The sequence below is a fragment of the Miscanthus floridulus genome, chromosome 5, assembly GCF_019320115.1.
Source record: "Miscanthus floridulus cultivar M001 chromosome 5, ASM1932011v1, whole genome shotgun sequence".
In the NCBI taxonomy this organism is placed as follows: Eukaryota; Viridiplantae; Streptophyta; class Magnoliopsida; order Poales; family Poaceae; genus Miscanthus; species Miscanthus floridulus.
Window position 1 is genome coordinate 143,291,611 of NC_089584.1, and position 22,692 is coordinate 143,314,302.

The window sequence follows — 22,692 nt, forward strand, 5'->3', positions numbered from 1 at the left end:
GCCTCATCAACAAAATGCTTAAGTGTCAGGGTAATTAATACATATAGAAACAAAATGCAGTACGTGATGATTTTTGTATTGTGAGTGCCCTTACGAGAGATCCTCACAGGCGCCAGTGAACTACATGGCTATCGTGCTCCGTGTGGACCATCGTTACAACACATTTTTAATTTTATCCTATGTAAATATCATCGACATACTTGAGAATAAAAGAGGATGAGCATGTTTTATTTAAATAAACAAATTCTACATGTACATTGAGACCTTTTTTATGGAAATTCCTTTTATTTTTAATCTCCATCCATCCATAGATTCATTTCCACATCTCTCTTCTTCTTCTTCTTCTTTTTTGAACTGGATTCATTTCCACTTCTCATCTGGCTGCTTATTGCCACTGCCCCATTGTGCCACCAGACATGAAGGAAACCAGGCCACCAAAATATCAGGCTGGCCCAGTAAGGGCCCGGCCTGGAACTGAGACCCGTGCCGGCCTCCCGCTAACAGAGTATAAGGCGGTGATTGGTTCTATGGACTAAATTTTAGTCCATGTCACATCGGACGTTCGGATGCTATTTAGAGAACTAAATATGAGTTAATTATAAAACTAATTACATAGATGGAGACTAATTTACGAGACGAATTTATTAAGCCTAATTAATCCGTCATTAGCATATATTTACTGTAGTACAACATTGTCAAATCATAGACTAATTAGGCTTAAAAAATTCGTCTCGCAAATTAGCCACAATCTGTGTAATTAGTTATTTTTTTCGTCTATATTTAATACTTCATACATGTGTCCAAACATTCGATGGAACATGGACTAAAATTTCCCTGTAGTAACCAAACACCCCCTAACTACTACTGCCTACGGGTAGCAGGCAACAGGAAAAGCGACGGCTGAAAGAAGGCAACAGCAAAAAGCGCGAAAAGTCAGAACCGATCCGAGCCGTTCCATTTTTATCTTCCACGTCAGCTCGCGCTTGCGTCGCTACAACGCCTCGCATCGCCCCATCACACGACGCGAAGCAGAACAATAATAATAATAATAAAACCGCGCGAAGCAGAGCACATGCAGCCACAGAACCTAAACCTGCTGCGCGGGCCCCGCCTGTCAGCAAAGCGATAACCCCCAATCACACGACGCGGCCATGACTCGGCGCCGCGGATAGGGATGGGGCGCCTGCGAATTTTTTTTGCAATATAACAAAATCCCCTACAGCCCTAGCCTAGGCTATCCGGCGCGCCGGTGACCACGACCTCACCAGACCACCGTCCCATTGCCCACGGCCCACCCACTCCGACGTCCGACCCATGGCATGTGGGCTCACGTACTGCAGCTTCCTTTTCCTCTCCTTCCGTGGACCCCGGTTGTGGCACGAGGAGCAGTAGGCGGGGCCCCACCTTGGGCACCGGGCCAACCGCGGTGTATAAAGACCTGTCCCACGCGCCAATCCCCCCCCCTGTTCTGTTAGTCTCCCCTGCTATTGCCCTCTGTTCCGTCTCGCCTCGCGTCCTGTTCCCGTCTCGGCTCATCCTCGCCTCGCCTGCACGCTTCTGATCGATCGACCGCGAGTCAAAGGGCGAGGACCTCCACCTCTTCCAGCAACCCCGCAAGCAAAGCATGACGGGTACCGGCGGCGGCGGCGAGCACTACTCGCGGCGGGTCCGCGAGCTCTGCGCGCTGCTCCTCACCATCGTCTCCCCCGCGCCGGGACCGGGGCAGCCGGTGTCGATGTCGCCGGCAGCGGCGGCGTCCATGCTCCTCGGCGCGTCGGTGGCGCTCATGCTGTGCGGCTCCGTCACCTTCGCCCTCGGCCTCCTCCTCATGCCCTGGGTCGCCGGCCTCGCGCTCCTCTTCGGCTTCGCCGGCGCCGTCAACACCCTGTCCTCGGGGCTCTTCCTCTGCAACAACAGCAAGCAGCCCCCCGCCGCCGCGGCGGTCCCCTGCAAGCACCCGCGGGGACGGATCGTCGGGCCCCCGGCCCCAACCCCAGTGATCGGCTCCGACGCGCTCGTCGCCTAGCTTGCTTGCTCCGGCCGGCGTGCCTAGATTTTGCTTGATTTCTCTTCGTGGATCCCTGCTAGGATTCCCTGTAAAAACGCGCCCTTTCGCTGTACGTACGCTTGTAGTCGTATGATCCGGAGGAGAGGAAGAGGAGGTGTTGTTGCTTGCTGGTTAATGGGAGGAACGGAACGTCACAAGAAATTAATTAAGTGATTGTTTACCCTCATGTTGGCAATTCCATTCCGATTCTTGTTATTGATGATAAGTCTCCTACTAGGTGACACGTATTATTGGGTGCTTTAATATCTGCTACTGCGTTGTTGTTGTTGATAACTACTGCTACTGCTTTGTTGGTCAGTAGGAGTAGGAGTACGAAACTTTGGCAACGTTTTCGCCACGGAGCACAGTGCAAGTTCGCTACCGGTGGAACGCGATGGCTGTCCACCCGCGTGTGTGGGGAGAGAGACGTGTACAGGCCTGTTGTACCGTGGGCCCCGTGGGGACGGACATACACGTACCGGACAGTGATGTGAGTGTTTTGAGCGTGTTCTTCAGCTGTGACAGAGAACTAAACAAACATGTGGCCCACGAGGCGTCGGTTACGTGTAAAAGTGCAGGGGAGAGGAGCTTGGATGATCATTCGTGCGGTTGTCCGAGCTCCTCCGTGCCCCGCCATCTCTGGATTAAGAGGATTGGGGTTTCTCATGATTTAGGATGAATCTGAGCAGATTTCAACTTCTCGTGATTGATTTAAGTTTGTAGGTCTTTCTTTAGAATACAGATTTTTTTTCTGTTTCTATATTTCCAGTAAAAAAATAATTCGTTTCGTGTGAAATCTCTGTGTATATATAAAAAAGGAAGTTCTAAATCAGTGGAGAATCCAAACGCTACCACCTGTCGGAGCCGACAATCCGTCGCTGTAGGAGCCTAGCAGACGCAAGAAGCGATGTTTGATTTGGGAAGCGCGTCCCCGGGACTGTAATCTGATTGGATTGTTTTTCACATGCATCCATTGACTACTCCTAGTATGTTTCTGCATTATCCATTGCTTGTTGCAGTTGCAGGGCCACACCATCTGTACGCAGTCAGAAGATTCGGCTTCGGAAGCAGGTCATTTGCTCCCACCTGCAGCGTCGTCCTCTGTTTCTCTGGCTTCTCCGGTATCGATCGATTGGGCGTCCAGTGCCTGATGCAAGCATAACAAGCAAGGTGATCCATGTGGTCACGTATTCTTCTCTGATTCTCTCCGATCTGCAAATAGCGGCATCTGCACGATTGCGTTGCGTTGCATCTGTTCAGCTGCAGACTTCAGATTGCAGGAGACTGTCTCAGTCTGCCCGGTAGCATCGCATCTCATCTGTTAAAGGCTTAAAGCAATTATAAATCGCAATTCGCAAGCAAGTAAAACACAGGTAGAGGAAAAAGGCCAGCCAAAACGCGTTGCCTTTGTAGCTTTAACCCTGTGTTTTTCTTGTTAACCTTGCTGGCCATTGCTGCTTTTAAATTTGGCCGGAACCCTCGTCGCAAAGGAGAACAGCCTCACCAATCTGGAGTGCTCTTTATTCAGAGCTTCAGACTGTAAAGCGAAAGCCGCTATATGCTGCCTTCTGCCTGGTTCTATTCTATCTATTCCCCTAGGCTAGTTCTTGCTTGCTTCGTGCACACGCAGGGCATGCATTCCTTCCTTCCTTCCTTCCTTCCTTCCTTGCCTAGCCACTTCCCTACCTTGTACACTACATACAATGCTAAGCAACCTCACTACATATTGATGCCCTTCTACATCGTTCTAGCTAACTTCCTGCTGCGTCCGTCATGAACTACGCGGGCATGAACTACGCGGACAGAGGAGGCATGAACGCCGCGGGCAGCAGCAGCATGTCGCCACGGCCGGGCACGGACTGGGGCCCCATCATCGTGGCGGTGATCCTCTTCGTGGTGCTCTCGCCGGGTCTGCTGTTCCAGCTCCCCTCGCGGACGCGGGTCGTCGAGTTCGGCAACATGGCCACCAGCGCCATCGCCATCCTCGTCCACGCCGTCATCTTCTTCTGCCTCCTCACCATCTTCGTCGTCGCCATCGGCATCCACGTCTACGCCGCGTAGGCTCCATTTGTGGCCTGCTTCACTTCACACGATGGTGGTGTGCGCTTCGTGCAGTTTCTTTGTAACTTGCTGGTCTTTCGAGTAGACTACAGATGGCGCAAGATTTAGCTGCTCATCTGCTATGTTGTGTATTTGGCCGGCTGTTGGACAGAGCGTTGGCTTGGCAATCCGGTGTCAGTGACATTTCACTTACTTGCTGTCGTAATTGAAATAGTATTTCTCAGGTGTTGCGCGTGCATGGTACGTAGCTATTGGTGTCATCACTGTATCCATGTGTTGCCAGCAGTTAACATCAACATAACCCACGAGCTGTCTACTTATTTCAGAGGGGAGTAGGATTTTCCTAAATCCCAAGTCATGGTAGAGTGTTTTTCTCAAACAACAAATCAACTTCAGCTGGTGTTGGGGATTTAACTTCGCTAAGAAAATTCCAGCTCCTGAAATTTTGGAGTTGAAATTGTGATTTCTATAACAAAGTTTATTTGCAGAAAAAAGAAGTGAAGCGAAGGTGTAAATTTGACTTCGTCAGAAAGGAATTCCGTCCTCATGGAAGAGATCTCGTCTTCGCTAGCAAAAAGAAGACAACAAGATTAAGCGAAGACAAGAGTTTGACTTCGCCTGACATTCTGGGAGAAGAAGACGACGAAGACATCGATGAAGTTGATGTACAAAAGTTGAAGAATGAAGACTCAAAAGGGAAAAAAGACCACTTCGTCCTTGTAGTTGAAAATGTTGTAACTATTTGAGTCAGGGGTAAAATAGTCATTTTATGTAAAGTACACAGACTAGGACCCCTATAAATACCCCCTCTGACATGTACAGTAGGAAGATGAAAAATGAATAACTCTGACTTGTGTTCAACTTCGATGCTTGTGTAATTCTTTTACCCCACAGTTGACTTATCAGTCGTACGAAACACCTTTATTGATCGATTGAACCAGCATAGAAAGTGACTGCTGAATTGAACCTGTTGGCTCCGGACCTGTTTTAATTTGCATCAGTTTCACGTGTCCTTTTTTTCAGTTCCAAATGGACAAGGTTGCAACCAGATCAAGGTTAGTACCGTGAACATACTTGAGTTTCCGTTTGTTGGTAGCGATATGCTGAAGCAAAATGATGGCACTTGCTAGCAGGGCCGGATTCAGTGGCGGCCCACCCGGACCACCCCTGGGCCACAAATACAACGAGCAGGTCAGCTCAACTCGTCCTTAGCTCAGCCCAGAACCCCCACCAAAACCCAACTGGAAACCTAAAATTCAGCCACTTTTTTGGCCAATTCTGAACCCGCCCTACTTGCTAGCCTTATCGGCTCAGATAAGAGCTGCGGAGCTGGGCATGAACAACAAGTAGTATTCCTATCTTCGTGGTAGAGCGATACACGTGTGCTTTTGTTTTATAAAAAAACCAACTAAGTCTTTCCCTTCCTTTCAACACTCGATTTATTGTTTTTGGCTGATCCACGTGCGACCAAAGAGATAATGGTTTCTTTGGAAGGCTCAAGTAAAGTCGGTTATAGTTTATAGATCGAAGGCTAATGGTCAATAAGGGGTAGAAAGGACCAAGGATGTAATTGGGGTCCTTGAGACAGATTTTCCCCCTTTAGTCCTAACAACTGGGCCTATTCAGATGTATTTATAGCTGCCACCGCTGTGTGTTGCGTACAGGAAAAACACACAAAAGAACATACATAACGAAATAGACCTATTGACGTTTGAGCATTCTCTCGTAGGAGTAGTCTCCCGCGTGCAGGAAAAGAAATGCTTTACTATAGCTTACAACAACTTCAGCTCCCCAACTAGCATGTCCTATATTAGCATTTAAGGAGTTGTTTGGTACCTTTGCTCAATACTTCGTAGCCTTGTTTGGTAAGGATTTAGAGTAGTTAGTTTGTTTGGTTGGCTGGCAAGCACGCCTTAATTGTATGATGTCAAGATTTGGCTCTTCTGGATGAACAAGACGTCCTTAGTTTCTTTACCAGCATTGCTCAGCCTCGCTCACGTTACGCTCAACCTTGCCAGGTTAGGCGAGCACGTTTTGGCTCTCCTGTGCTAGCAAGGAAAACCTTGCCCACACAAGCCTTGAGGCACTCTGGCTGGAGATCCAAACAAGCAGATCCATTCCACATCCTCGCTCGGCAAGGCTACATAGTGCCGAGCAAAGGATGCAAACATACCCTAAGTTTTCTTTTGTTTTTTTTTGTGCTAGCTAAGCAATTAGAGCTAGCTAAGAAACCAAACATATCCTTAATTGCTATATCTGTAGCCAATGTCTCTGCAACTTGAAGCGAGCAGGCCTGAAACACCTCATCTAGCTCTAAGATGCCCATTGAGGGTGCACTAACTTGCTCGAGAAAACCAAACTAGAGATAAAAGTGAGAATGAGATATTCCATTTATCAAGACTCGGTTTTCATGATATTGATATTGTTTATGACTCTTTCCAACCATTAACGTATTTTAAGATGGTTATGGTTACATTGGAAGCACATGGATAGGGGCGTGGAACGGCCTTGATCTGTCGGTCGATAGTAGAGACAAGGACCTTTTGGTGGCATCAACAAAGATAATAATAGGGGATGAAAATCTGGCCCGGTTCTTGCAATCATCATGAGTCGATGGAAGAACGCCAAAAATCATCGCACCAACTTTGTACAAGAAGACGAAAAGAAAGAACATGTTACTAAGAAAGGCTTTACAAGATAACCGATGGATCTCTCATATAACCCCATTAAGTACAGCACAGGAAATAAGAGAATATGTCATGCTATGGGAGGTTGTAGGGAAACTCAACTCCATGAGGACAGGGAAGACAATATCCGGTGGTAATGGACGGCTGATGGGGAATACACAACAAAGAGTGCTTATGGCATTCAATTCCAAGGATCATTTAGCAAATTGAGAATACTGCCGATTTGGAAAGCAAAGGCGGAGCCCAAATATAAATTTTTTGTGTGGACGTTGTTACACAAGAAAATTCTAACAGCCAACAACTTGATCAAAGCAATTGGCCGAATGATCCGACTTGTAAGCTGTGCAGTATCGATCTGGAAATGCCAACACATCTTTGTAAGGATTGTGTTTTCATAAAGGAAGTTTGATCAATTTTAAAACAATGGCTTGGATTATCAGTACTATACACGGTGCCAACGGGGGGATCCATTCACAATTACTGGCAAAAATGCCGCGCAAAAATTGATAAAGACCAGAGACGGGTATTTGACGGAATAATGATCTACCTATGGTGGAATGTGTGGAAGGAGCGCAACCGAAGAATTTTCCAGAAAACAATGATGCAACCAAGACAAGTAGCTTTTCTTTGCAAGGAAGAAATAGAGCAGCACCAGTTGGCGATGAGGAATCATGGAGGAATCCAGCAGCATCAACAATCTTAGCTATAGGTGTGTTCCTTGGTCAAGTTTTGATCAGTGATGTGTGTTCAGCTTCAGAGTAAGCTCTTTTTGTTTTCAGTTGCTAGGTAGGGAAAATAGGTTGGGGAGGCGGCCTGGGGACTGAGTTAGAGTATTGCTTAGTGGCCTATTCCCTCTTGTAATTCTTTTGTAATTTTATTTTCGCTTTCTATCGCCTAATAAAAATCCAGTAAAGATCTTGTCGTCTTTTTTTTTATAAAAAAAATCTTTTTAAATTTCTTCTAATGTCGTTACAAGAGGCCCATTGGCCCAGAATACTCAGGCACACGCCGCGACCTTCGCTCCCGTCTCCGGTCTCCGTCTGCCCCCCCTTCTCCCACCTATCGGGAGCGCTCCCGATTCGCGGGAAGCCAGAGAAATAGAGGCCCCCCCTGCTCACCGTCGCCGATCGGAGGCCCTCGCTTTCCCCCGGCGGGCGGCGCGAGCTGGGAGATGGACGGCGGCGCGGGCGCCGGCGCCGGCCGGAGGAGCGTCTGCTCATCCTCCGGATCCAGGAGGAGAATCCCGCCCGCGGAGAACGGGCACGGCCATGACTCCCCGCCGCCCTCCAGGCGCTCCTCCGTCTCCCTCTCCCGCGGCCACTCCACGTACGTGATCCGCACCCGCCGCATCCGCCGTGCTCAATTCGTTCTTGCTCTGCTTTTGTTATCCGTAGACCGTGCTCCGTAGCTAGCGCCCTCTCTAGTGTGGTGTCTTCGGTTCAAGAGTTTTACCTGGAGTAGCTTGCCTCGCTCTGTTTGCAGCTGGGAGCCTCTCCCTAGCCTAGATTTGACCCTGCTTTATGGAATCAATGGATGTTACGCACTTTTAGTCTAACAATACAAAGTACGATTCCTTTTTCAGTTACAACAGAAAGTGCTGAATGCCATTCAGCTCTTACAACCATGTTGTACTACATACGCATGACGCTGGCTGTGGAATTTTGTTTGTAACGTAAACCACACACGTTTCACTAACACAAGCAAGCTTGGCTACAACACGGCATTGATTGCTGACAAACTGTGATTGGTCAACCATGCTTGCTCTACCAAATGGACAAGATCAAAATCCGCTCCCCGTGCTACGGACTTCACAGCTGAAAAACACTACCTCGTTGAATTCTTTTCAGGTCACTGACCGGCGAGAGGACTGTGAAAAGGCTGAGGTTGTCCAAGGCGCTGACGATACCGGATCACACTACTGTGCACGAGGCTTGTCGGAGGATGGCATCACGCAGGGTGGATGCCGTGTTGCTGACCGACTCCAATGCTTTGCTCTGTGGGATCCTTACCGACAAGGTGAGGGGATGCTCCTTTGCTTTTTGTGTCTCTGCTGCCTTAGATGTTCCTGATTTCTCAATGTATGCTATATTTTGGCAACGCTGGTCAGGACATAACCACAAGGGTGATTGCTCGTGAGTTGAAGATGGAAGAGACACCGGTCTCCAAGGTCATGACCAGAAACCCTGTATTTGTTCTCGCGGACACGCTTGCAGTTGAGGCGTTGCAAAAGATGGTGCAAGGTCTGTGAATGCTCTGATGATTTCTGCGCGCCTTTTGCCTATAGTCATCTTTTAATGTTGCCTCATGAAAGGTATCCTTTGGTTCCAGGTAAGTTCAGACATCTGCCTGTTGTGGAGCATGGTGAAGTCATTGCAATTCTGGACATAGCCAAGTGCCTATATGATGCTATTGCACGGATGGAAAGGGCCGCGGAGAAAGGAAAAGCAATTGCCGCTGCTGTTGAGGGTGTTGAAAAGCATTGGGGAGCAGCTGTATCTGGTCTGTACTTGAGATATTCCCTACCCCTTCTCATCTTCATTCTGCTTTTGAAAATGAAATTATGCATTGAACTTCACTCTACGTCTATACCCTTGGTCTTTATGTTTCAAACGTATTATAAACTTTATGTTTGAAAAGTTTGCCTTCATGGATTTTCTAGTGTGCCCCCTTTAATCATTTCTCCTCCTATTTTGCAGGTCCTAACAATTTTATTGAGACTCTTCGAGAACGGATGTTTAAGCCATCACTGTCTACCATTATCTCTGAGAATCCAAAGTAGGTAATATCCTTTCTTTTTCAAATTAAGTGCCTGCTTGAGTATTCATATAGTAAGTGCCAGTTCAGAAAAACTTACGCGCTGACTTAATTCTTTAGAGTGGTCACTGTTGCACCATCAGACACAGTTTTGACAGCATCAAAGAAGATGCTGGAATTAAAAGTGAGTTCAGCAGTTGTAGCAATTGAAAACAAACCTGGGGGAATTCTAACGTGAGTACATTTTCTTTTTCTAATCACAGTAACGGCTATTGCTAAGCCTTTAACTAAAAGCCTTGCTTTGATTTCTATGACAGATCTAGGGATATATTGATGCGTGTTATTGCCCAAAATCTTCCTCCTGAGTCCACTACAGTCGAGAAGGCAAGTCACATTATAATTATCTTTGTATCATTATGCAGTCACATGTCATTATTCTCTACCTTCTCATCAACTAACTGCCATCATGTTTGAAACTCCTTTCAACAGGTCATGACTCAGAGTCCTGAATGTGCCACAGTGGACATGCCAATCCTTGATGCTCTTCACACAATGCATGATGGAAAATTTTTACATTTGCCTGTTCTGGACAGGGGTATGTCTATGAACCATGATCTAACTAAATTCAGGCGATGTCTTTTGCAAGACTGTTAAAACGGGTATGACATGTTGTATTTATCCAGATGGAAATGTTGTGACTGTTGTTGATGTTCTTCACATAACTCATGCTGCAATTGCTACGGTGAGTGCCAACTTCCTTCTACTTGAATCTAATGCAGATATTTGTGCTTCCATCTTACTGCTTACCCCTATGCACATAATTTTGGGGTCTGAGGTTAGAAACCATTTTTGGCTATATGTTGGTGCCCACAATACTCAGTTTTTCAGTGTGCAAAATAAAGTTTCTTGAACTCAGACTCAGTTGTCATTTGAACTGTAATTTGTATAAGCTGTCACTGTCATTCGTACTGTGATTTGTGCTATAATAACTTTTAGTAAGATGTACGTACATGGTTCATTATGTTAGTGTACTTGTTTTCTCAACTGAGCATGCCTGATTACCTTTTTGTGTTTAGGTTGGAAACAGCGGGGCAGCTGGATCCGAGGCAACATCTGCCATGATGCAGAGGTTCTGGGATTCAGCAATGTCCATTGGACCTCTTGATGATGATGATGACTCCAGAAGGTTAGTTTGCTCTTGCATCCTATTCCCTCCATTCCAAATTATAGTTTGCTTTGGACTTTTCTCCTAATTCAAACTTCTTCACCTTTGACCAAGTTTGTTGAAAAATGTACCAACATATATAACATCAAATTAATTTCACTAAGTTCTCCATTAAATGTATTTTGATAGAGTATCTTTTTGAATTTGTAGATGTTTTTTTTTTCTTCAAAAAACTTGGTCAAAGTTAAAGAAATTTATTTAGGACAAAGCCAAAGTGATTTATAACTTGGAACAGAGGGAGTATCATTCTGATGGCATCTTGTGTCTTTTGTGTGACTGGTTTACCTGGCATTTTCCCAGTGAAGGATCGACAAAACTGGCATCTGAGGCAACAGATATAGGAAGATCAGCCTTCTTTCCAGCTTCTGGTTTATCAAACACTTTTGGGTTCAAGATTCAGGACAAGCAAGGGAGGATGCACAGATTTAACTGTGGTATGCATCCTCACCTCAATCCATGCGGACTGGAGTTTCATCATTTTTTTTGGCTCAGCGATTTAAATTGCTCTCTGAACTTTGTGTTCTGAATGTCAGAAACAAGCAGCTTGACAGACCTGATAACTAGCATTCTTCAGAGGGTCGGCGATGACATTGACAGAAAACACCTGCCACAAATTTTGGTACTGGCTGAACCTAATGCCTTTCTCAATATATGTAACAATATTCACATCGCTATTTCAAATTCCTAAGTTTGTTCTTTGTTCTTTCCCGGTGCCACTTTACAGTATGAAGATGAGGACCATGATAAGGTCATACTTTCGTCAGACAGTGACCTTATAGCCGCTGTAGACCATGCAAGACAGATCGGTTGGAAGGTAGTGTCGTTTCCCAAGCAAAGGTGCACCTTTGTTTCCTGCCAAAGATGCTCATCGACGCTCCTCTTTGCAGAGCCTAAGGTTGCACTTGGATTACGCCGGTGCTGGCCGCCGGAAGAGAGGGGGTGGTTCTTCAGACTTCGAGTACGCTGGCAAGGACGCATGGGCTTCTGCGTACAGTGCTGTCGCGGCTGGGGCGGCTCTGGTTGCTGGGCTCGGCGTGATGGCATACTTGAAACGGTCAGGATAAGCTTGGAGGCAAGCACGGCAGGGAGCACGCTTTTGATCGTCTTTGTGATACAACTGCAACTGCATCGGAATGAGCAGAATGGCTGTGTAAGTAATTCTTGTGAGAGAAAAAAGGAAGATTTAATAATACTACTGTCAAGGCAGTGGATGGCCGCCTTCATACATGTACACGGAATTGGTAGAGTTTTTTTTGGTGGGTTCAGAGTCTCCATGATTAATTGCCATGGCTGTCAGCGTCGTCACGATTGTATTTGTATCATAAATCACATGATCATTACACAACTTACTGATTGACCTTTCTCAGGCAGCGTCTCCTTGTGCAAATTCTCAGCGTCTTGTTGAGCCTCACTCAGTGTCTCGTAGAGCCTGACTGGCTGATTAGGCCTTATTTGTCAGTCTTGTTTGTTTTAGCTTCCGGCTTGTCTTATGTAGGCGAAGCTGAAACAAACAACTAGCAATGAAGGTGATTTCTAAAAGCCAGAAGCTATGTTCGTACTAAAAGACAAAAGCTGGTTAGGCGTTATGCCTGTTATACGTTTGTACATTTCATTCATAATACAGGAGTTTATCCAAGGCCTCTTGCTGCAAGATAACATATTGTTCCTCAAGGACCAAGCGCCTTTCCAGCAGACTCCGGATGGGTTGGTTTTGCTTTTGCCATGTGCCCAAGGCACACCTTACCATGACCGCCTACAGTACAGATGCAAATGGCTCCGATCCCCAATTCTCCTATTAGCACATTGTCGAATTCTCCTATTAGCACATTGTTGACACAGAATTTCGTCCCGTGCCAAGGACACACGCAGCGAGCCGGAAGGGTCCGCTCGATGAAGCAGATCCGCCTAGCTTCAGCGCAGGGGTGGTCGATCTTGCGCAATCCTCCCGAGGCGTGCCAGTCAATTTGACCCTGCAATTGACAATGAAAGAAAGTTCATCAATAGTTAAGGGCGGAACTTGCCGGTGTTGCCAGACAGTCCCGAATGTACGGCTGTGAGAGCCGATATGAAAGGAAATCGACTAAATAGCCGATTCCAGTATGTTCATGAGAATAAGTCAGTCAGAGCTCATGGGATCGTGTGAGGAGAATCGGTTATCATTCAGGATAAACATCATTTAAACGAATATTAATGAATGGCAATAAGATATCAACTGATGATCGGTCCATACTGAGCCAATGATTACGAGTAACCGAACTCCTTTTTATATAAAGAAATAATTCAACATCACTTAATCATTTAATAAAGATAAATCTAATGAACATGTTAGATCTCATCTATCGCCATGACCAGTGGGGCATGAGGCAGAATCATGCAGGCCGTAGAAACAACAATAGACTCGATGACCCTAACTCATTACTAATATTAGTGGGGCATGAGGCAGAATCATGCTGACCGTAATACAATAACAAGATCATGGGGCTAACACATCTTTTAACTTATCTCTACCTCAATGATCTCGTGATGTGAACTGTTCAGTGAAAGCATTCGATATCGGCTAAACAGCCGATTCAGGCATAGCACACAGTTAAGGTCATGTCTTCTCAGGAACGGGTCTATCAACCAACGATCCCCACTCCACGGTGCCAATAGTGGGGTGAGAGGCAGAATCCCACAGGCCGTGATGACGAGCCATGAAACGGTTCTCGCTAACCGATAGATCTACTCAAGATCGAACTATGCCTTAACCGCACGCTATGCACGATTAAGATTGATGCAAAACAGCCGATAAAAACATAACTCATTCGCTTAAGATGTAGATTAGATTAGTTTTAGATTAGCAAACTGATGAGTTAAACAAGATATAAGGCCGATCCAGATCAATCTCAATCGGGCAGAGTGATATTGCTGTAATTAGATAAGCAATGAAAGCAATAAGCAATATCGGTAACTTAATGAATCTACCAGAGACTGCCATTCTAAGATAGAGTCGATAACTTGACCTTGATCCAATTCAAGCAGTGGGGTGAGAGGCAGAATCACACAGGCCATACTTGAATTAGGCAAGAGTCGATAAATAGCTTATACCAGAGCCATAGTGGGGGTCGACCAGATCGATGCAGCCATACGAACAAAGGTATAAACCATGACGGTACTTACAACATGCAGTGGAGGTCGACCGAATCGATGCAGTCGTACTTGCCAAAGAACTCACCGAGATCTACTCTACTCCTACTCCTAAGGGATGGCCGAAGCCGAAAAAAGTAATTGACTTGTATTTGATTGATTGATGTCTTTACAATAGCCAGGGTTTGGTATTTATACCCGGAGCCTAAGACGAACCCTACTCGAGTACGACTTAATACAATCTTTGGTATGAAGGAAATATTCCTATCTTAAGATAACTTGGACTCTAATCTTTCCCCTTTTGTAGAGTCCGACATGTATCTTCTCGATGCCAATCATATCCTGTCATCGTTATCTGCTGACGTCATTCGGAAAGAATCGATCCAGTGTTACATTCGATCCAGCAGATATCAATCTTTACTCCATCGACTCCTTGATTGGCATAATTCTGGAAGCCTACGAATTCCTGAAATCCTTCTTCCAAATTCTGGTGTAAACACACATGTTTGTGAAAGTGCATCAAGTGGAATTTGGTGGTCGAATAACAAAACAATTTAAACAACTAACGAGTTTGATGAACTTTAGATAGGTTTCATGGTAAATGATCATATCAAACTTACACCATATTTCAAATTGTTAAAAGATAAGCCATTAATAAGGCAAAATGAGACAAAGAGAAATGAATATAGAGTTTAGTTTAGTTACAATGATGGATTGCTTGCATAAATGAGAAGAGATTGATAGTTAATTCATATGGTTGGAATTAAATCAATAATGGATAAGTGAACAAATGACAAGCAAAAAATCAAATAAAAAAGAGATGAGATAAAACAAAAATATAAGATGGTCTTAGTATTGATTTGCTTGTATGGACAAAGACATGGAAAATCACTTTTCATGTATATGTTGATAAAAATGATATATGTCAAAATATGTGATCAAGAGCAGTGGTGCATCAAGGGGATTGCCATTCATGCCTATTTATTTATTGGACCTAAAAGACTAAAACGATCCAAGCCCAGACTTCAAAAGGGCTTAAACCATTGATAGCTTTTTTTTTGTCTAGGACTCATATGTTAGTGGGGGAGCAATCCCTCATCTTCTTCCTCTGATATATCATATATGATGCTGGAGGCCCGTGGTGGCACGGTGCTCACCCACGAGGCACGGCGACATCCGCCCGGCACGACGGTGGCACGGCAAGGGCGGACCGCCCTGAATGGGGCGTGGCAACACAATGCCAGCAGTGCGATGGCACTGACTCGTCAGTATGGGCCTGAGACGTCATTGGAAGAGGAAGAAATAAAGGGGATTAAGAACAAAATGTTGTGTGTTCCCCACTGTTTGAGGAAGAGAGGGCTGATTTTAAGGGGTTGAGAAATGTTTTTAGGGAAAGGGGATTGGAAAGGAGGGTCTGCTGGAGCCGTGTTTCTGCACCTCAATCCCCTTTGTGCAAGAGTATAGGGAAAGAGGTCTCTTTTTCTCAATCCGGTGGAGTTACTCTAAGAGCGTGTTTGGCAGGTTCTGAATTTTCATATAAATGTTTTAGATCCGGATTCCTTCATAGACGTTTCTACGATGAATCAGAATAACTGCATTGAACCATTTGTCTACCTAGTTGAACTTTTGAAACTGGAACTAGAATCATGGACTAGTATAAAAACAAGAATAGGTTTTAAGTGATTCTCCCTTAAACGTTCTCTCTTTGTGATGTATGACAATGATTCAAGTGATTATACTAAGAATATGGAACGTTTTCCATTGCCAAACACACACTAAACCTACAAATCAATGTAACTCAAGACATTTCTAAGTAGAAAAAGACTACCGCTGCCAAGGTCGCTAAATACTAAAATAAATCAAGTGAGGATTATAAAGCTCGCTCACGGTGTTTTTTTTTCTACCAATGTGGATATGGTGGGAGCCATTCCCAAGTGAAATTATTAAACATGTTTGGTTCTCAAACCTGCCTCATATGGCCTAGCCTCGCTCTACGGTCACGGACAACAAGACACTTAAGGAGGCGAGATATTTTGGCTCTCTCCCACGAGCAAGAAAAATCTTGCTTGCACAGATTCTAGCAGAGAAACCAAACCACCACACTTACTTGCAATCTTTGCTCAGCTAGACAGCACAGCATAGTGCCGAGCAAGGAAACCAAAGGACTTGATTGGATTTTCTCCTCTAAACTTTAGAGCTCCAAAAGCATTTTAACTCAGTTTTGTGCACTAAAGCTCTAATGTGAGGTGAGAAAGTTTAGAGCTAATTTTTTAACCACATGTTTGGAGACTTTAGCTCTAAATTTTAGAGATGTAAAGTTTTAATTTTCGTATCCAAACAGGCCCGTCGTCTCCAACACCTAGTAAGAACACTTTTCTGCATGGGCCGGGCATGGCCCTGCTGCCTACTGCTCGTCTGCTCCTGTCCAAAGCGCGCGGTGTAGGGATGGCGTCACGGCGGGCACCCCCACGCAGGCATCCATTCTACGCACCCCAGAATTGTGATGCCACACGCTGCAGCCAGCAGCCCCAGTGCTAGCTGGATCAGATGATGGACCAAGTTGACATGGGGGCATTTCAGCATTTGATGTCGATGCGGCGCGCGTGGTCGAGGTAGCGGGCCGGTGCAGACTGCAGAGGGAGGCATGTTCCGGTGCGCCAGTTAGCTGCTCCATGCACGGACCACCATCTGCCTGCCGATCCAGCAGCCAGCAAAACGGCAGGAGGCGGACCACGCGAAGCAAGTGCGGGCGCAGTCACTGCATGTGCCAGCCGCCAGCGCCAGGGACCAGCTAGGGATCATAGACCTGGCCCGTACCAGTGCACCACACATGCCTGGGCTGTGGCGCTGTGCAGCCTAGCCCTGTGTGGCCTTTGGGGCACTGGGCTGCGTGCAGGATGCAAACCGAACGTCGCGCGCGCGCGGGGCACGTCTTGCGTGCTCGCTCTGGCCGTCTGCGGTGGCAGCGCGCAGCGGTACCGGCACGGTGGTCAGTGATCACCACGACAACCAGCGCGCGCCATCCTATGTTTCCGAGTTCCGACGCCGGGAACGACAAGGCTGAGCTGGCGCGCGCGTGCCGACCGGCGAAGGAGCCGCTGTGCGCGCACACAGGCACAGCGCTCGGCGCGGCGGGGGTCCCTCGATCGTTCGTGTACCACATGGCGGACTGCCGCTAGCTGTTGCTGGATGCCTGGATCGCTGGCGCCGATCGAGCACGCGCGCGCTTGGTCCAATGGTCCATCACACTCACACACGGCCTCGCTGGCGGACGGCGGCACGGCCGACCGTCAGCCGGAGTCTCCACTCTCCAGCCGGCCAGCTGTCTGGCCGACACCAAAGCCTGACCTCGTCGCGTACTTAAATTAACTAGTATAATGCTCGTGCTAACATCATGACTTTATTTCAGAGATGCACGTAAGAACAATTAAACAACAATACTTTTTTCATACACGCAATTTGTATATGACCATGTATATAATTTAGAAAGCATAACATAGCATAATAAGTCATATCTCACCTTAACCATCTATCTTATGATTTGCTTAAGTAGGTCTTGGAGTTGTACAGTAGCAGTCTAGAAAAAAAAATAATTTATAAAATTAAAATAAAGCATAATAAAACTAAAAAAATCATAAAACTAACGGCGTGGTCCCTTCTCAGCCTTAAGACAGCCTCTGTATTCAGGATAGGTACAAGCACAACCAAGGAATTCTGGCAATTCATTGAGTATTTTTTTAAGCATTGACGACAAACGTTTGGTATAGAGTCCGGAGATGCAACAAATTAACCCAATATATTCCAAAAAAGAAAAAACATTTGCTTCTCTTTGTCGATATCCGTGTCATACTCCCTCCACCACTAATCTCCACAGTCACATCAGTGCCATACTCCCTCCGCCACTAAAGCATATCAATCAACATTTGCTTTGCTTTGTCGATATCAAATTTCCTTGCTTTCAGAAATCTACAGAGCATATTTAGCTGGATTTATATAGCTCAGCATCATATGATAGTCATCATGTCTTGCAGGCAACAGCTCATCCAAGAATAGTGCTTGTCTAAATGATTCAACAACTCCTCTAGATCGCGCACGTCCTTAGTCTCATGTTTGATTTACCTCCCTAAATTATTCAAAGAGGTTGGCATATCACAAATGTTCTTAAACATTTAAATCAGCTAATGTAAAGTACAATGTAACCCATTTATTCTGCCATCATTTTAGCAAGCCAATTCATTTACACATAAATATGTGAAATCAAGCCGTATCAGATGCTTACTATCAGCGGAATCAAGAAATACAAACAACATGTAGTAATTTAGTAGGGCAGCTATGATAAAACTTGATGATCCAAAACTGCGGCAGCATATATAACAAACTACAAAAGACAGAGAACAATGTATGAAGCCCACACTCACATCATTGTACTATGGCTTTGCTTTCCTTCTACATGTAGAAATTAGTTGCTCCAATTTTAGTTGAACTTTCCCATATTCTATTTCTTAATCAAAGATCTTGGTTGCCCTTTACCTATATAAGGTTGCAGTTGATGCGATCTTAGCTTCTTATCTGCAGTTTCCTGACATTTCTAGATAAAATATGCTTCTAAAAGAACTGTTAAATCAAAACTATAATAGTCTAGAGGAACATAGAACATGTTGTGGCATGTGACTGTTCTCCATTGATAAAAAAAATCACTTTCTATGAATACGCAAATGACAACCAGCTCAGAAAATTCAGATCTGCAACCTAGTCCTCTAATACATATATTTTGTCGGTGCAGAAAATGACCAACACATAAATATTTATAGTTTTGTTATACGTTGTGATCGGAGGTGGCCTAGCTCTCAATGACACAGGGTTTATACTAGTTTCAGGCAATATGCCCTACTTCCAGTTTGAGTCGGTTAGGTGACTTTATTCCTGAGCTCAGGTGCTCGAAGTTTGCTGTGGGGTTACAAATGAAAGGGAGAAAGATGGGAGGTACAAGAGGTCCGGTCGGACTCCAGTCTGAAGGACCGAGAGTGACGGGAGCTCCTGCTATGTGCTAAGTGTTTGAGCGTGTGCTCGAGGTTTGAACCTAGTGGTTCTCCTGTTGTGTGTGTTGTTTGAGTTATTGTGAACTGATCGATCTATCTATTGGGAGAGAGCGCATACCTTTTTATAGATGAAGGGGATGGCCTTACAAGTCAGAGAGGGAGAGTATACGTATGCCAAGTCTTGTTGCCCACGTCGTCAGGGTATAAGATGATTGTAGGCATCCCATAACACTGTTAATGTCAGATGCATGTGGGAGGTTGCGTCGTCTTCTTCTGGTATGGCAGACATCGGTGCTCGCCATACTGTTGATGTCGAGAGGCATGCAGGGGATTTTACCATGTTCGCCTGGTATGGTAAATGTCGGCGCTCACAACACTGTTGATGCCCAGAGGTATGTGGGGGGGAGCCTTACCAGTGTTTGTTTGGTATGGGAGTTGATGGCGCCCACAACACTATAGGGAAAATATCGGCGCCTACAACACTGCTTGGGTCCTATCATGCAAGGAAGATCGTAGGGTACTGTCCTGCAGGTGTACAGGGTACGGTCCTTGGTATTGCGGTTGACTTGAGTGTCCTGCCTTACTTTCTCCGTCCATTTCTTGGTCCTCACCGAGCGGGCGTCCCTGATCGGTTGGTCCCAATCGGCTATGATTGCGTCAGTCGGAGAAGAGCTATAAGCAGGGGTTCGGCGCATCCCCGGTCAGAGACGTGGGTCAGAGTCAGAAGTGAGGTTTGGCCAGGCCTTCTGGTCGGAGAGGCCATCTGGAGGTGGGCTAAAGTCAGAGACAAGCGTTGTTCCTCTTTAGTGAGGCCTTTCGGTCAGAGAGGCAGGCCAGAGTCAGAAGCGGGCATCGTTCCTCCTTGGCCAGGTCTTCCGGCTAGAGATTGGATCGCCCTTCTAGCCTGTTGTTTTAGGTATTTGGGTCGGCCTAGGAGTTGCGCGTTGTTTGCAACGTTGTCTGCTGGGCTGAGCCTTTGTTGGGAAGCCGAACCATGAGGGACCCCGGGTTTATGAACCCGATAGGAGCCCCCGAGCCTCCGAGCGATTCAGGTACAATTGTTTGGGGGATTTTTGTCTTGACGGTGGGTGCGCACGAACGCACCCATGGGTGATTCGGGCAGAATCGCCTAGGGGTTTTGTCAGCGTGCAGTTTTAGGGATCGAGGTAGTTTTTAGGGATCGGGTGAGACGGAACTCGTGGATCCTAGCATCGAGCACACACGCCGAGCGTAGCCGAGGCCGTTTAGGGATCGAGCGAGATGGAGCTCGTGGATCCTGGCATCGAGCGCATGCGTCGGGCACAGCCGAGGCAGTTTAGGGATCGGGCAAGATGGGGCTCGCGGATCTTGGCATCAGGCACACGCGTCAGGCGTAGCCAAGGCAGTTTAGGGATCGAGCAAGACAGAGCTCGTGGATCCTAGCATCGGGCGCAGCCGAGGTAGTTTAGGGATCAGGCGAGACAGAGCTCGTGGATCCTGGTGTTAGGCGTAGCCAAGGCAGTTTTAGGGATCGAGCGAGACGGAGCTCGTGAATACTAGCATCGGGCGCACGCATCGGGGGTAGCCGAGGCAGTTTAGGGATCGAGCGAGACAGAGCTCATGGATCCTAGCGTCGGGCGCATGCATCGGGCGTAGCCGAGGTAGTTTAGGGATTGGGCGAGATGGAGCTCGTGGATCCTGGCATCGGGCACATGCATCAGGCGCAGCCAAGACAATTTAGGGATCAGGCGAGATGGAGCTCGTGGATCCTAGTGTTGGACACAGCCAAGGCAGTTTAGGGATCAGGTGAGATAGAGCTCGTGGATCCTAGCATTGGGCACACGCATCGGGCGCAACCGAGGCAGTTTTTAGGTGTCTTGAGACCCTGAGCCCTGTTGGGTTTGGTAGGGGTTGGTTGAGTTTTGTGCGTTACCCCATCCGTGGTTTCTCGCAACCGGAGGGGCTAAGCTAACGTCGCTTGCCTCGATGGCTCGAGTGACGCTCTCGGTGAGCTCGCTAACGGGTATGATCGAGTGAAATCCGAGTCCGTCGTTCGTGACGGGGTTGGCATAGCCCTCATGTGACATTTTATTGCTCCTTAACCTGCAACCCGGTAGATGTCTGGGTTGTTCCAGAGACCAACCCAGGTGGCCCATTGGCCTACCCTCGATGGAGATTCTATAGGTTTGATAGAGGTTTAGGATCGAATGAGAAGGTTGAGATGACCCTGTCTACTTTGAGGCAGACTGGGCAAGGGCCGCTCGGGGCTCATCTATGTTTTCTCCCCTGGCTCTGTTTGACGCGAGGCGGCCTCAAGCCCTTTGTAGGCCGGCCTTCGAACTCCAGTCGATCATTGCTCATGTTGAATGAGGCAACTATCGCTTTGTGACGCAACACGGAGCGTTGTGATGCATTTAACTACATATGCGATGCCTCAAATGTATGGAATGAATGAATGCATGTATAGATGAATAAATGATTATATAAAGAAATAGTGGGGGTTGGTAATGTTACCTTGATGGCTCGAGTGACGGGGTTTGAAGAGCTCCAATCGGAAATGTCCGACCGGGATCCACGCTCGTTGTTCATGATGGAGTCAGCATGGCCCATGTAAGGAAAATGGACCCTAGGCTCATTTACTTTGGATTTTGGTGTTTGATGACCAACACAACCAAATTGGACTAATGAATTTACAAGTGATTATTTTGTAGTTCAATAGGATGCAAGACGTGACTTGGACGAAGGCGATGTGATGATCCGATGATCAACACCATAAGCAAGACCTTAGAAGCATAAGAGAAGACCCAAGATATCAAGCAAAGTCCAAACACGAAGATAGGAACCAAGCCGGATGCAAGATCATAAAGAAACAAACTCACAGAGGTGACAGGACGCTGCATAGGATGCTGCACTGGACGCTACATAGGACGCTGCACCAGACGCTCTGATGCACAGGACACTGCACCGGATGCTCTGATCAAGAGACTCGGCAACAGCAGAGTCAACAGCAGCGACTAGACGTTGCACCAGACGCTGCATCGGACGCTCCGATGCACAGGATGCTGCACTAGACGCTGCATAGGACGCTGAGTGCCAGAGTTCGGTCAACATCAGTAATGTTCTAGAGAGCCATTTTCATGACTGGATGCAGTCCGGTCAGTGCTGACCGGACGCTGGTCAGAGTCCGACCAGTAGCAGAAAAGCAGGATTTCGTCCCCAACAGCTACTTTCTCAGTAGGGCTTATAAATAGACCCCCCAACCGGCCATTTGAGTAGAGTGGAGCTGAGAAAACATACCAAGGGTGTTGTTACACCATTTTAGTGATCTCTACTTGCATAGTGCTTAGTGATTCATTTGAGTGATTAGCGTAGGTGCTTTGTGAAGTGCTTAGGTTGATTAGACCACCACTTATGCGCTTGCTCTAGGTTTAGGCCTAGTGTTTAGTGAGGTTTGTATACCTCTTACCACTCGATGCTTGTGAGCACTATTGTTGTACATTGGAGGGGCTTTTAGTCTTGCGAGATCACACCAACCGCAGTTTGTGGTGTGGCCGCCACTGTGTACTGGAGGGAACAAGGCCCACGGCGTTTCAGCCAGAAGCTTGATAGTGAAGACGGTGGGGAGCATCCAGGGAGAGGCTTGTCAGAAGGCACATCAGGAGACCCACTTGCACAGTGGGGAAGGACCGAGGCTATCCACTAGAGTTACCCGACCAGGAGCTTGGCCCTTACGAGGGATTCCTTGCGAGGGGCTCCAACGAGGACTAGGGAGAA

At 46.7% G+C, this 22,692-nt stretch overlaps 3 protein-coding genes across 3 annotated transcripts; all 3 read left to right on the forward strand.

The window, feature by feature from the left end:
• The first annotated feature begins 1,452 nt into the window (after window positions 1–1,452).
• On the forward strand, window positions 1,453–2,879 carry LOC136453937 (uncharacterized). The gene has a single exon (XM_066454484.1). It carries the CDS (start codon window positions 1,625–1,627, stop codon window positions 2,024–2,026), a length of 402 nt encoding a protein of 133 aa, XP_066310581.1. The 5' UTR covers window positions 1,453–1,624; the 3' UTR covers window positions 2,027–2,879.
• Window positions 2,880–3,157: 278 nt separating this feature from the next.
• Window positions 3,158–4,846, forward strand: LOC136453938 (uncharacterized). The gene has a single exon (XM_066454485.1). The coding sequence runs from the start codon at window positions 3,821–3,823 to the stop codon at window positions 4,106–4,108; it is 288 nt and encodes a 95-aa protein (XP_066310582.1). The 5' UTR covers window positions 3,158–3,820; the 3' UTR covers window positions 4,109–4,846.
• Window positions 4,847–7,791: 2,945 nt separating this feature from the next.
• On the forward strand, window positions 7,792–12,198 carry LOC136453939 (CBS domain-containing protein CBSCBSPB1-like). The gene is made up of 14 exons (XM_066454486.1): window positions 7,792–8,121; window positions 8,643–8,811; window positions 8,903–9,035; window positions 9,124–9,294; window positions 9,492–9,570; window positions 9,670–9,783; window positions 9,867–9,933; window positions 10,039–10,144; window positions 10,233–10,291; window positions 10,626–10,735; window positions 11,075–11,208; window positions 11,308–11,393; window positions 11,499–11,588; window positions 11,662–12,198. The coding sequence occupies exons 1-14, from the start codon at window positions 7,967–7,969 to the stop codon at window positions 11,836–11,838; spliced, it is 1,650 nt and encodes a 549-aa protein (XP_066310583.1). The 5' UTR covers window positions 7,792–7,966; the 3' UTR covers window positions 11,839–12,198.
• The last annotated feature ends 10,494 nt before the right edge of the window (window positions 12,199–22,692 follow it).